Source organism: Lepus europaeus, chromosome 3 (genome assembly GCF_033115175.1).
Source record: "Lepus europaeus isolate LE1 chromosome 3, mLepTim1.pri, whole genome shotgun sequence".
NCBI lineage: Eukaryota > Metazoa > Chordata > Mammalia > Lagomorpha > Leporidae > Lepus > Lepus europaeus.
This window is the reverse complement of record NC_084829.1, coordinates 34,231,327-34,246,143: the sequence shown is the minus strand read 5'-3', so window position 1 is coordinate 34,246,143 and position 14,817 is coordinate 34,231,327. Positions and strand designations below refer to the sequence as shown.

General features: G+C 53.1%; 1 protein-coding gene across 1 annotated transcript; it reads left to right on the top strand.

Moving 5' to 3' along the window:
• Window positions 1-60: 60 nt before the first annotated feature.
• VPS52 (VPS52 subunit of GARP complex) lies at window positions 61-13,612 on the top strand. The gene is made up of 20 exons (XM_062185938.1): window positions 61-382; window positions 1,150-1,234; window positions 1,855-1,907; window positions 2,092-2,167; window positions 2,348-2,415; window positions 2,711-2,886; window positions 3,523-3,673; window positions 3,901-4,001; window positions 4,109-4,241; window positions 4,370-4,427; window positions 4,802-4,935; window positions 5,387-5,542; window positions 5,972-6,090; window positions 6,339-6,462; window positions 6,718-6,813; window positions 6,900-7,007; window positions 7,162-7,227; window positions 12,393-12,504; window positions 12,696-12,814; window positions 12,989-13,612. The coding sequence occupies exons 1-20, from the start codon at window positions 293-295 to the stop codon at window positions 13,133-13,135; spliced, it is 2,172 nt and encodes a 723-aa protein (XP_062041922.1). The 5' UTR covers window positions 61-292; the 3' UTR covers window positions 13,136-13,612.
• The last annotated feature ends 1,205 nt before the right edge of the window (window positions 13,613-14,817 follow it).

The following is a 14,817-nucleotide window of genomic DNA, read 5'->3' as shown; positions in this document are numbered from 1 at the left end:
TAGTTTGTCTGGAGAGCCACAACTTCCGGTGCGGCGTTTCTTTACAGTCCGTAAAGTTCCTGCGTATGAAAGCAGCGAAGGTTCCGGAGGGAAGTTGTGCTTGAGACTTCCGCATCTCTATTTGCATTTGGGTGAAGTGCTCTGAGCTGAAAAGGGAAAGCGAGAGTCACGCAATTTATATGAAATATCTAGGGACGATTTCGCGGCGTGCCAGACGCCCTGGGATTGAGAGTTCCACTCCGGGTAACGGACTCACCTGGACTGTCAGCTGCCGGAAGTGAGGCTGTGAGGAATGGCCGCTGCGGCGACCATGGCGGCCGCTGCTCGAGAACTGGTGCTGCGGGCTGGGGCTTCAGATATGGAGGAGGAGGAGGGCCCGCTGGTGAGCACCTAGGGCTGTTTCTCCCCAGCAGTCCCGTCCAGTCGTCCTGTGTCCTAGGATGGGTTTAGGCACCAGGGCTGGAGCTCGCCTGCTACCGATGATACCTGTTTGGCTCCCCACACCCCTTTTTGGGATGGACCCGACGCCGAGTGGGAAACAGAATAGAGAAATCCAGATTTTGGAGGCACAAGTTCAACTTCCTCCACATTTTTTGTAGAATAGAGAAGCAGGATAGTGTAAAGGTTAAGAATAAGTAGACTCTGAAACCAGTCCGCCTTGTGTTTGAATTCCAGCCCTGCCACTTACACGCTGTGTCCTTGGCAAGTTTACCAGCTTCTCTGTGCTGCCACTTTCCACAGACCATAATTGGACCTACCCTATAAGTAGGTTGTCGTTAGGGTAGATGGCATCTGGTAAACATTATGTGTTTGCTGATATTTCTAGAAAAGTCCGGGTGTTCCCTAGGAAAGTGGTGACAGAAGGAGCCTGAGGACTTTAAATTCAGCTGCAAGTTCTGCTGTGTCTCCAACAACCTTTATTTTTCCTCATTCGGGCCCTTCTGCTGTTACTGATTGCCTGACTCCTTGTCATATCCCCTACCGGTCAGCCCAGCATAACTGAGGGCACTGTGAGAATTAGACATTTTTGACGGTACAAACAGCATCAGGAAAAACAGCCCCCTCACTTGAAGGACTAGAGGCATCCAATTTTGTTTTATTCTCCCCCTCTCTCCTGTGTGCCCTTCCCATCAACCTGATCCTTTCCAGGGAGTCGGTCCGGGGCTTCAGGAGCCGCTGCAGCTTGGCGAGTTGGATATCACTTCTGATGAGTTCATCCTGGACGAAGTGGATGGTGAGTGACGGCACGGGCGGGTGCAGAGCACAGTTCTCCATTATCCTTAAGGGATATCTCCCAAGACCCTGGCACATGCCTGGAACTGTGGGACATATAAAACCCTTTTTGCCATTTTTTCCTATGTATACGTACATAGGAGCCACTGATAAAGTTTAATTTCTAAATTAAGCACAGTGAGAAATTAACAACAATAAAAGAATAATTACAATAACATGTTATGATAAAATTGCCAGCATCACTATAGCTCTTGTTTTGAGAACACAGGCTCTGTTACAGCTCAGCGTCTGCTGAGAGGGCGGTTAAGTGGGTCACACATACAGCATGGATGGTCTGGAAGGGGGAGATGCACCGCTGCGTGGTGGGGAGCAGGGCGACATCAGATTTCATAAACTACTCAGCAGGGTGCATGACTTAAATTTCATGAATTGTTTACTTCTAGAATTTTCCATGGGCTATTTTCGGGGCTACCTGAAACCGTGGAAAGCAAAAGTGCTTATAAGGGGAGACTGCTCTCCCTGATGATCCGGAAGGAATAAGGCAGAGATTGGTGTGTCCATGTCAGGGTACAGGTAGGAAGCTGTGAGGCCTGGGTGCTTATTGTAAACTTTTATTTCCAGTTCACATTCAGGCAAATCTGGAGGATGAATTAGTAAAGGAAGCTCTTAAAACGGTGAGGCTTTCCACTGTACTAATCTGTTCCCCTTGATCCAGTCTCCCTCCAAAAGAAAAAAAAAAACCCAGCTCTTCCCTTGTACTATCACCTTGCCATCCTGCTCACCAGCCCTTCACTGCTTCTGCTCCTGGATCCCGTCACTGTGTTGTCCTCCTGACCTGCCACCTTTGTGTTTGCCTAGGGTGTGGATCTCCGTCACTATTCAAAGCAAGTGGAGCTGGAATTACAGCAGATTGAGCAGAAATCCATTCGGGATTGTATCCTGCGGCTCCGGGGAGGGGTGGTGGTACAGACGTTGGTGGGATGTGGTGCAGCCAGTCCTGTGGGTCCAGTGTCTTCTCTCTGAGGTTTCTGTGCCTTCAGGAAGGGATTGGAAGAGTGCTGCAGGCTAGGCTCTCCATCTCCACCGTGAGGCCCCTTGACTTTCTGTGGGTTAGATATCCAAGAGAGCGAGAACATAGCTTCGCTGCACAACCAGATCACAGCCTGTGACGCTGTCCTGGAGGTTAGTGCGGGACCTGTGACCCCCTGACGACTCTGGGCCAGGCCATGGCCTCTGCTGCCGTTCTTTCCTTCATTGACCTCGGCTGAGGACAGGTGGGGTCACTTTCAGGATGGCCTCCAGCACCTGCTTTGTTGTTAATGTCATAACTAATGTTATTTCCCACGACCTTGGGGGTCCTTTATCATCTTCCTCCTCGTGGACGGGTAGGCACTGGGGACTTCGCCAAGACTCAGAAGGCCCACTTGTCCCCTGCCAACCTGCAGCACCGCAGCACCTTCTTCTGTCCTCCCCCCAGCGCATGGAGCAGATGTTGGGAGCTTTTCAGAGTGACCTCAGCTCCATCAGCTCTGAGATTCGGACACTGCAGGAACAGTCAGGAGCCATGAACATTCGCCTTCGTAACCGCCAGGCAGTGCGGGGGAAGCTCGGGGAGCTGGTGGATGGGCTGGTGGTGCCCTCTGCTCTGGTCACGTGAGTCACTGGTTGGAAGGGTTACAATGTCCCCAGCAGGTGGACGGCTGGGTGACCTACCCTGTTTACCTCGTGGGTCTCCTGGCTCCAGGTCATCTGGAGTGGGTGGGTTGACAGCCATTTTCTTTCTTTTTTTTGATAGGCAGAAAGACAGAAGAGACAGAAATACAGACAGAGAGATCTTGTGTCTACTGGTTTATGTCCCAAGTGCCTGCAACAGCAGAGGCTGTTCCAGGCTGGAGCCACAAACTCCATGTGGGTCTCCCACATGGGTGTTGGGGACCCAAGCACTTGAGCCATCATCTGCTGCCTCCCAGGGTGTTCATTAGCAAGAAGTTAGACTTGGAAGTGGAACCAGGACTTGAACCCAGGATGTGGGCGTTCCGAGAGGCATCTTAGCTGTTGCATCAAATACCCGCTCTGTTGACAGCTGTTCTAACCTTGGTGTATGCTTCAGGTATCCCAGGTTAGGTACCTAGGAAGGGGATCTAGGACTAGAAGCTGTACGTACGTCCTGACTGAATGGTGCAGGGTAAGGAGGTAGAGGTGACAGGCCAGAGGTAAGGGCTGTGGTTCGGGTCGGGTTTAGGGATGTCGGTCTCGCTTCTAATCCAGCCCGCACCTGCCTGCTAACAGGGCGATTCTGGAGGCTCCAGTGACGGAGCCCAGGTTCCTAGAGCAGCTGCAGGAGTTGGATGCCAAGGCAGCCGCAGTCCGAGAGCAGGAGGCCAGAGGCACCGCAGCCTGTGCAGACGTCAGAGGCGTGCTTGACCGGCTCCGGGTCAAGGTAGGCAGAAGTGGGGGTGGAGACCCTGGAGACCCCTGGAGCTGGCCTTTCTAGAATCTTCCCTCTGGACTTTCCTGGCAGGTCTCATTGCAGCCTGTCTCCAGGAACCTCACCCCTGCCCCCTCCTGGCAGGGCTCAGCCCTGTTCTCGAGCTTCGCTGAAAATCTTAAGGAAAACTGGAGAGCTGCTCTCTACCCTTCCTCCTGCGCTTGCTTCCCCACATCTAGGCAGTGACGAAGATCCGAGAGTTCATCCTGCAGAAGATTTATTCCTTCAGAAAACCGATGACCAACTATCAGATCCCTCAGACGGCACTGCTGAAGTACAGGTCACCTTCGCGAGGAAGGGGATGGTGCCCTAGGCTTCAGAACAGCGCGCAGTGAGTGGCTTGTTTCTTGGCAGTCAGGAGGACTGACTTATCCTCGGCTCCTCCAGGTTCTTCTATCAGTTCCTGCTGGGTAACGAGCGAGCGACAGCAAAGGAGATCAGGGATGAATATGTGGAGACGCTGAGCAAGATCTACCTTTCTTACTACCGCTCTTACTTGGGGCGGCTCATGAAGGTGCAGGTGAGGCCAAGGACAGAGGCGTTCCTGGGCCCGTGGAGCAGGGGACAACCCCGGGCAAGGAAGGAGTGGGATTTTCTGTTGTGCTGTGGGAAGAGATGGCCACCAGTTCTCTTTTCTCTTTTCCCTAGTATGAGGAAGTTGCTGAGAAGGATGACCTAATGGGTGTGGAAGATACAGCGAAGAAAGATATCCTGGAGCGGGGGGACCCTCAAGCCAGGCCTTCAGAGTGGGGGACCCCTGGTGCCAGTCTCTAAGGTCCTGCTTCTTACCTCTTTCTGTCTCCAAGATCTACTTCTTGCCTTTTTCTGTCCCCAAAACTTTGGAGAATGCGGTGAAAGCTGTGGACCCTCTTCCCAGATAAAGGCTCATGTCATCTAAACATGGTTTGTCACATGATCTCCTGGAGTATGGACTCCCTAGTGCCCATTCACAGATGTCAGGTGAAGTGGGGCCCTGTCATTAGAAAGAGCGATAGTCCCGAGGTGCTAAGTCCCCCGAGGTGCTAAGTCCCCGGGTCCAGTTGTGTTCTCATTGGTTTCCCTGACTTGGGCCGTTCCCACGATTCTTCTCGAAGCCGTCGCTCCGCAGCAGGAACACCATCTTCACCCTGGGGACCCGTGGCTCTGTCATCTCCCCCACTGAACTTGAGGCCCCCATCTTGGTGCCTCACACAGCCCAGCGGGGAGAGCAAAGGGTACGTATGAAGAAGAAGATGCTCTGTCGCTGTGGGACTCCAAGTGTGGGGCAGGAGGGAGAGATCACTGGGCAGTTTCCCAGCTTGCAGGCTCCAGCATCAGTACCCTGAGCCTTGGGAGCGCCTTCTGCACTCGCTGCAGCCTGCCATGATGTGATGGGGCTGGGAACCAGTGAACGAAGGGCATGCCGAGGGGAGGGGAGGGGAGGTGGGCTGGTGTTGCGGTGGGTGCAGGAGTGCAACCCTGGCTGGGGGATAGGCTCTTCCTCTCGGGCCCCTCGTGCTCCCCCACTTTTTCAGTGCCAATTCAGGGTGCTCTTTTAGCCTGGACTGAGATGGTATGGGAAGGGTCTGCCGAGCTCTTGTTACCGGGGTTGCTGGTTTTCCAGTCATATGCACGGAGGGGTCAGTGTGGGGGCCACCCCTTTGCCTCTCTTTACTCCTCCTCTAGTATCCATTTGAGGCCCTGTTCCGCAGCCAGCACTATGCCCTCCTGGACAATTCCTGCCGTGAATATCTTTTCATCTGTGAATTTTTTGTCGTGTCTGGCCCAGCCGCCCACGACCTATTCCACGCTGTCATGGGCCGTACACTCACCATGACCCTGGTAAGATCCCTGTGCTCAGTCCTAATGCGCACCACAGCAGGGCCATAACTCCTGCAGTACTGCACTAGGACCTGCCTCCCCTGCATTCTAGAATGCCTGAGCCTCGAGCTCGCGGTACGACTCCCCAAGAAACCCTCAAGACCTGAGGTCCACAGAGACTGCTCCTGTTTCTGATTCTCAAACCAGGCAGTAGCTCCTGAAGACTGAGGGACCCCTAAACCTTGGCACTGCAGCTCAGCCCTGAATTCCGCTGGGATAGAGCCTGCTGGGCAGGGCACTCGAGCGGCCAGTGCCCAGGGAAGAGGGGCATTTCCCTTCTACATATCGTCCTTCCCTGCTGCCTCATCCCCAGAGGAGCCCATGCACTTATCCGGAGGCACTGGGATGCCAGACTAACGCTCTTGCCATCTGCGTGTTCCCAAATCACAGAAACATCTGGAGTCTTACCTAGCTGACTGCTACGATGCCATTGCCGTTTTCCTCTGTATCCACATCGTTCTCCGGTTCCGCAACATCGCAGCGAAGAGGGATGTTCCTGCCCTGGACAGGTCACTGAGTTCTGGTCCTTGATGCCCTGCAGGCCTTGGATTCTTGGTCTTAACGCAACTCTACCCTCATCAGAAGGGGCCCCTGCTGACCTGACAGCTTTGGCCCTTCCTCCCTGTCACCTGTTCAGAGGCCAGCTCACCCTTCATACACCCCTACCCTCGGTCAGCCATCAGCCAGTAACCTCAGGTCGGCCGCCCCCGCTCCCCATTCCTTGCCAGCCGACCTCCGATTCTGATTGAGCCCACAGGTACTGGGAGCAGGTGCTCGCCCTTCTGTGGCCGCGGTTTGAGATGATCCTGGAGATGAACGTCCAGAGCGTCCGAAGCACTGACCCTCAGCGCCTGGGCGGGCTGGACACTCGGCCCCACTACGTGAGGAGGGGCAGGGGTAACCAAGGGCTTCCTGAAGGCAGGGCTCCCAGCTGCACCGAGGGGCTGGCCAAGGTCACACTTGTGTTTTGGGCCCCACTGTGAGGGGCAGTCTAGGTGTGTGGTAAAACTCATCCTGGGTTGGTCGGAGAGAGTAAAGGCGGGAGTCGCGTGGAGGGTGGTTGGCCAAAGGAGTTGGGAGTGGCGTTGATTGGACCAGGAGGGTGGTGTGATTTTCTTCCTGCCTCTTGCTCCTAGATCACACGCCGGTATGCTGAGTTCTCCTCTGCTCTTGTCAGCATCAACCAGACAATTCCCAATGAGCGGACCATGCAGCTGCTGGGACAGCTACAGGTGAGGGCAGGCCTGCTGCAGGCGGCCGTGAGGAGGGGCGGGGGCCCTTGCTTCCCCTTGTCACCGCCTCCTGTCCGTGCTTGCAGGTGGAGGTGGAGAATTTTGTCCTGCGGGTGGCAGCTGAGTTCTCGTCAAGGAAGGAGCAGCTGGTGTTTCTGATCAACAACTACGACATGATGCTGGGCGTGCTGATGGTAACAGACGCGGTTTCCCCGGGGCGCTCTGTCAGTTCCGCGAGGGCAGAGTTTTGTTCAGTGTTAACTTTTGAGTCAGGCAGAGCCTGGCCGTGTCCAGTAAGTAGAGGACTGCTGTGCCCTGACGTGGTGTTCCGCGCCTGCCTTCCCTCAGGAGCGGGCTGCAGACGACAGCAAGGAGGTGGAGAGCTTCCAGCAGCTGCTCAGTGCGCGGACTCAGGTAGGAGGGGCGGGGCGGGGGTGTGGGCTTGTGTCACCGGGGCGTGAGGGGCCTCCTGGACACAGCTCTTAGTTCACAACATGCTGTCGTTGGTATATTAGTTTTTATTTTATTTTATTTTATTTATTTATTTATTTATTTATTTATTTATTTTGACAGGCAGAGTGGACAGTGAGAGAGAGAGAGACAGAGAGAAAGGTCTTCCTTTTTGCCATTGGTTCACCCTCCAATGGCCGCCGCGGTTGGCGCGCTGCAGCCAGCGCACCGCGCTGATCCGATGGCAGGAGCCAGGTGCTTCTCCTGGTCTCCCATGGGGTGCAGGACCCAAGCACCTGGGCCATCCTCCACTGCACTCCCTGGCCACAGCAGAGAGCTGGCCTGGAAGAGGGGCAACCGGGACAGAATCCGGTGCCCCGACCGGGACTAGAACCCGGTGTGCCGGCGCTACAAGGCGGAGGATTAGCCTGTTGAGCCGTGGTGCCGGCCGGTATATTAGTTTTTTTAAAAAATGTCTGGTTTTTTTTGAAAGTCAGAGTTGTAGAGAGAGGGTGAGATAGAGGCAGAGAGAGAGAGAGATCTTCCGTCTGCTGGCTCACTCTCCAGATGGCTACAGTTCCCAGGGACAGGCAGGCCAAACCTAGGAGCCAGGAGCTTCTTCCAGGTCTCCCACAAGGTCGGCAGAGGCTCAAGGACTTGGCCATCTTCTGCTGCTTTCCCAGGCCATAGCAGGGAGTTGGATCAGAAGGGAGCAGCCAGAATTTAACTGGAACCTGTATGGAATGGTGGCTTAACCCACCTGCCACAACACCAGCCCAATTAATTTTTAAGTGATATGAACACCTATGGTCCTACTGTACAAGCCAAGAACTAGCATCTTGACAAAAACCAACATCAAACTGTGAAGTCCTCCCCGGCCACTGTGTCCCTCATGCACCAGCACTGATTGACCTAAATGTTATGTTTATCATGTTCTTGCTTTCCAGAATTTAAGTATGCCAAAACCATGATTGGTTCTGTTTTCAGTGTTGTAAAAACAGAATCATAGGATTTTTTTCATATATAATTTGTGTAATATTGTCACAATACCGCATGTGGGCTCTAGCTCACTCTCTGTCATTGCCATGTCATCTTACATGTGTGAACATGAATATTCCCCGTAAGTGGATGTTAGGATTGCTTCCAGTTGTTTGTTCTGAGAACATTGTTTTATGAACAATCTTAGATATTGATAAGCTTTATTAGAAGTTTCTCTTGGAGACAGCGTTTGGCTTAGTAGTTAAGACGATGGTTAAGAGGCCTCCGTCCCACACTGGAGTACTGGGCTGAGTTCTCGGTTCCTGCTAATGTCGCTCTCAGGAAGCAGCAGTGATGGCACAGGTAATTGGCTTCTTACCATCCACCTGCAAGACCTGAGCCAGGTTCCTGGCTCCCAGTGCTGGCCTAGCAACAGTGTTGCAGGCATTTGGGGTGTGAACCAACGAATGGAAGCTTGCTCTCTGTCTCTCTATATCTGCCTCTCAAACTAATTAAATTTTTAAAGATTTATTTATTTGAAAGGCAGAGCAACAGAGACAGGACGGGGGTCTTCCATCTGCTGGCTCACTTTCCAAATGACTGCAACAGCCGAGTGTGGGCCAGGCCAAAGCCAGGAGCCAGGAACTCAACCGTAGTCTCTCACATAGGCGGCAGGGGTGAGGTCCTTGGGTCGTCATCTGCTGCCCTCCCAGGGGTATCAACAGGGAGCTGACCGGAAATGGAGCATCAGGGACTGAAATCGGCACGCTGGGACGGGACATCAGTGTCACGCAGCAGCGTAACCCTCTGTGCCACAGTGCTGTTCCCCTTTTTTGGTTTCTTCATTTTTAATTTTCCTCTTCTTTTTTTAAAATTTTATTATTTTTCTTTGAAAATTCTAATTAAATTTTTTTTCAATTTTCATTGTATTTGAAGGGCAAAGAGAGAGAGGCCCAGACAGAGCTCTCCCATCTGCGAGTTCACTCCCCAAATGCCCACAGTAGCCTGGGTTGAGTCAAAGACAGGGGTGCGGAGCTCAATCTGGGCTTCCCACATGGCTGGCAGGGACCCCAGTACTAGAGCCACCTCCTGCCACCCCCCCAGTCTGTGTTAGCAGGGAGGTGGAATCTGGGCCTCAAACCCCAGGCGCTCCCAGTATGGGATTCGGGTGTCACAAGCCTGTCTGAAATGCTGAGCCAAACATCTGCCCCAAATTCAACTTTTTATTGTGGAAAATTTCAAATTGGGTGAGCCCAAGGTACCATCACTGATCTCCTCACCAGTAACAATGTACAATTTTGTTTTGTGTGCAGCGTTACTCATTCTCTTCCCAGAACAACCCCCCCCCCCAGTTATTCTGAATGAAATCTTACGCATCATTATCACTACAGCTGAATCTGTGTTTTATAAAACACAATACATTATCAGACTTTATAATTTTTAATTTTCTCATTTCAAATAGCTAATAGGCAAATGTCTTCAGTTACCTCGTGTTATATGGTTCAAATGAGGATTGATATAGGGTCCATACGTGTCTTTTTACAAAAGATTGGTTTATTTGAAAAGCAGAGTGACAGGTACAGAGAGAGAGAGCACTGCCATCCACTGGTTCACTCTTCAAAAGGCCACCAGGGGCTGTGCTGTGCTGCAGTAGGTTAATCCTCCTGTGGCGCTGGCATCCCATATGGTCGCGAGTTTTAGTCTCGGCTGCTCCTCTTCTGACCCAGCTCTCTACTGTGGCCTGGGAAAGTCCTTGAAGATGGCCCCTGTACCCGCATGGGAGACCCAGAAGAAGCTCCTGGCTCCTGGCTTTGGATTAGTGCAGCTTTGGTCATTGCAGCCATTTAGAGAGTGAACCAGCGGATGGAAGATCTTTCTCTCTGTCTCTCCCTCTCACTGTATGTAACTCTACCTCTCATATAAATAAAATTCTTAAAAAAAAAAAAAAAAGCCACCAAAAGATAGGGCTGGGCCAGACTGAAGTGAGGAACTTCATCTGGATCTCCTACATGAGTTGCAGGGACCCACATACTTGTGCCCTCCTCTGCTGCCTTCCCGGGTGCATTAGCAGGGGGGAGCTTGATCAGAAGTGGAGCAGCCAGGACACGAACCGGCACCCATATGGGATGCCGGCACCGCAGGTGTGGCTTTAACCACCCAGCGCAGCTCTGGCCCCCACATATCTTTTTTAAATCTGCAGGCTTTCTTTCCTTCTTTCCCCCACTACTCTGCAATTTGTCAGAGAAACTGAGTCATTGAGTCATTTGTCAGGCAGAATGATGGACAGTCTAGGTCTTGCTCATTGTAATTGCATGGTGTGGCTAAACTGTTCCTGTCTAGAGTATTTCCCATGAATGTCTAGTAAGATGGAAAGACTTGATCAATTTCTAACTAGATTTTTTTTAACTAACTAGATTTTAAGAATAGGGGCCTGCGCCGTGGCTCACTTGGTTAATCCTCCGCCTACGGCACCAGCATCCCATATGGGTGCTGGGTTCTAGTCCCGGTTGCTCCTCTTCCAGTCTAGCTCTCTGCTGTGGCCCGGGAGGGCAATGGAGGATGGCCCAAGTGCTTGGGCCCCTGCACCCGCATGGGAGACCAGGAAGAAGCACCTGGCTCCTTGCTTCGGATCCACACAGCGCCAGCCGTAGCAGCCATTTGGGGAGTGAACTAACGGAAGGAAGACCTTTCTCTCTGTCTCTCTCCCTCACTGTCTATAACTCTACCTGTCAAATGAATTTAAAAAAAATTAAAAATAGGCCGGCGCCGTGGCTCACTAGGCTAATCCTCCGCCTTGCAGCGCCGGCACACCGGGTTCTAGTCCCGGTCGAGGCACCGATCCTGTCCCGGTTGCCCCTCTTCCAGGCCAGCTCTCTGCTGTGGCCAGGGAGTGCAGTGGAGGATGGCCCAAGTCCTTGGGCCCTGCACCCCATGAGAGACCAGGAGAAGCACCTGGCTCCTGCCATCACATCAGCGCGGTGTGCCGGCCACAGCGCGCCAACCGCGGCGGCCATTGGAGGGTGAACCAACGGCAAAAGGAAGACCTTTCTCTCTGTCTGTCTCTCACTGTCCACTCTGCCTGTCAAAAAAAAAAAATTAAAAATAAATAAAAATAAACCTTAAAAAAAGAGTAATTAATTTGAAAGGGAGAGAAAGAGAGCTGCCATCCACTGTGCACGCCCAAATACCCACCACAACCCATGCTAGGCTGAGCTAACCTGGGAGCCAGGAGCTCAGTCCAGGTCTCCCACGTGGGTGGCAGGGACCCAGCCACCTGAATCATCACTTTCTGCCTTCTAGGGGGCACATCAGCAGGAAGCTGGTATCAGAGCCAGAACCAGGGGGGCTGGTGCTGTGACGTAGTGGGTAAAGTGCTGGCATCCCATTTGGGTGCCAGTTTGAGTCCCGGCTGCTCCACTTCCAATCCAGCTCTCTGCAACAGCCTGGGAAAGCAGTGGAAGATGACCTAAGTGCTTGGGCCCCTGCACCCACGTGGGAAACCCAGAAGAAGCTCCTGGCTTCAGATTGGCCCACTCTGGCCATTTCAGCCATTTGGATAGTGAGCCAGCAGATGGAAGATATCTCTCTCTGCCTCTGCCTCTCTAACTTTGCCTTTCAAATAAATAAATATATCTTTAAAAGAAAAAAAAAAAAAGAACCATGACACAAACCCAGGCACTCTGATAATGAGATATTAGCATCCCAACCAGTGTTTTTTAATTACTAGGCCAAATATTCACCCCTACATTGGTGCCTCTTTGAGGCTCTCAGAAGACACCGAGCCTTGGTTTCTCCACCCAAGACGGGCATCAGACTCAGTTTCGAGATATCAGAGTTGTCAAGTTATTTGCCTTGGTAGCCCTGCTGCTCCCACCCCCTGGGCTCCAGCTCTGATCCCAATTCCCTGTTTCTGTGCTCCCAGCTCAAGTGTAGTTTTTTTGTTTTGAAAGAGGGAGATCCTTGGAGATTTCTGCTATCTGTTATGAAACCAGCGATGCCTTAAAGTGTATATGACCTTCTCAGAGATGCGCTGTTCTGCTGTGGGCGTGTACTGAGCACCTACCTGGTCAGTCACGACGGCAGAATTGCGGAAGTCTGCTGACTGGGACACTTGCCCGTGTGTGTGTGTGTGTGTGCGCGCTTCTCTCCAGGAATTTATTGAAGAGTTGCTGTCTCCCCCTTTTGGGGGTCTGGTGGCATTTGTGAAGGAGGCCGAAGCTTTGATCGAGCGTGGACAGGCTGAGCGACTCCGAGGGGAAGAAGGTGTGGACGCAGTGTGGTAATGGGGTGAATGGAAAAGAAAAATGACAGGACGCAGGTTACTTGGGGAGGAGGTGAGGCAGGAAAGACGGGCTTGATAGGGCGGATGGCTGTGCCTTGGGGAGGGCTTAGTGGGCTCCGTGGTCACCTGACCTAGTCCCTTTTTGTTACTCTCCTTTTCCTCCTGCTGCCAGCCCGGGTGACTCAGCTGATCCGCGGTTTTGGCAGTTCCTGGAAGTCATCAGTGGAGTCTCTGAGTCAGGACGTAATGCGGAGTTTCACCAACTTCAGAAATGGAACCAGTATCATCCAGGTGACCTGCGGCTCCCGTGTGTCCCCATGGCTGCTTACTGCCCTTTCCCCTGGGCTCGGCGTCAGCCCAGCGACCCTCGCTCTTCACCACCAGCGGTGCTGGACGATTCCTAATCATCCTCCCTAGCACCACCCCACTCCCCAGTCTGACCCCTCGGTGGCTTTCTCTGACCAGGGGGCGTTGACCCAGCTGATCCAGCTCTACCATCGCTTCCACCGGGTGCTGTCCCAGCCCCAGCTCCGCGCCCTCCCTGCCCGGGCTGAGCTCATCAACATTCACCACCTCATGGTGGAGCTCAAGAAGCACAAACCCAACTTCTGAGGCGCCGGGACCTCTCCAGGGACTCCGCACCCCAGCTCCTGCCCTTCTCCTGGGTGTCCCCTTCCTGTTGGCCCCGGCCCCCCAGGCCTTTGATATGCCTCAGTCTGCCCTCGCTCCCGGGACCCTGCCTCTGCAGGGTGAGCTGGAGCCCCTGGCCTGTGAATCTCCCAGTGTCTTCAGGCTGCCCAGGACTCCTGGGTTTTCCAAATGACCTTTCTCTTCTTCCCAATTTTGTCAGCCTCTTCCTCTGCCCCCACACACCCCAGGCTCTCCCCCAGTGAAAACCTTTGCTGCCTCGGTCTCTCACTCAGCTCTTGGCGGGGGAGACTGCCTCCAGCAAAGTGATGCGTTTCCGGGAGCTTCCTGACCTGAGATCTCAGCAGTGTGGACACTAACCCATTCCCTCCTGGCTGGAGGATCAGGCCAAGGCCAGTCTGCAGAAAACAATAAATATTTAATACGACTTGATACTCTTCACCCACTTCCTTGCTCCTGCCTCCTGGGGCCTCCAAGCGGCCATCTCATCTCCAGAGTCCGTTCCTTCTCTGACCACTTCCTGGGCTCACAGCCTTTTGGGGGCTATCTCTAAGGAGGGGGCAGGGGTAGTAACGTCTGACCTCTAGTGGCCTCAGGGAGGAGACTAGTTCGTGAGTAACCAAGCTACTGGAGGATGGCGGCTTCTGGTTAAAACGGCAGATGTGGGCAGGCACTGTGGCACAGCAGGTTAAGTTTCCATGTAAGATGCCCATGTCCCACATGAGAGTTCTGACTTCAGTCTCAGCTGCTCTCTCCTTATTCCAGCTTCCTCTAATGCCTGGGAGGCAGCAGGTGGTGGCCCAGTACCTGGGTCCCTGCCACTCACCTGGGAGACCAATGTAGTTCCTGGCTCCTGGCTTTGGCCTGGATCAGCCCTGGCTGCTTAGAGTATTTGGGGAATGAACCAGAAGATAGAAGACCTGTCTGTCTCTGCCATTCTGCCTTTTGAATAATTTTTTAAAGATATTTATTTATTGGCCGGCGCCTTGGCTCAACAGGCTAATCCTCCGCCTAGTGGCGCCGGCACACTGGGTTCTAGTCCCGGTTGGGGCGCCGGATTCTGTCCCGGTTGCCACTCTTCCAGGCCAGCTCTCTGCTGTGGCCCAGGAGTGCAGTGGAGGATGGCCCAAGTGGTTGGGTCCTGCACCCCATGGGAGACCAGGATAAGCAACTGGCTCCTGCCTTCGGAACAGCGCGGTGCGCCGGCCGCAGCGCACCAGCGGTGGCGGCCATTTGAGGGTGAACCAATGGCAAAAGGAAGACCTTTCTCTCTGCCTCTCTCTCTCACTAGCCACTCTGCCTGTCAAAAAGTTTAAAAAAAAAATTATTTATTTGAAAGCATCACAGAGAGAGCTTTCATCTGCTGGTTCACTCCTCAAATGGCTGCAACGGCTGGAACTCGGCTGATCTGAAGTCTAGAGCCAGGAGCTTCTTCCAGTCTCCCCACATGGGTGCAGGGGCCCAAGCACTTGGGTCGCCTTCCACTGCTTTCCCAAGAGCATTAGCAGGGCGCTAGATCGGAAGTGGAGCACCCAGGTCTCAACCCGGTGCCCATACAAGATGCTGGCAACGCAGGTTACCCGCTACACAACAGCACTGGAAATGCTTTTCAAATGAATTGTTTAAAACATACATAACATATATTT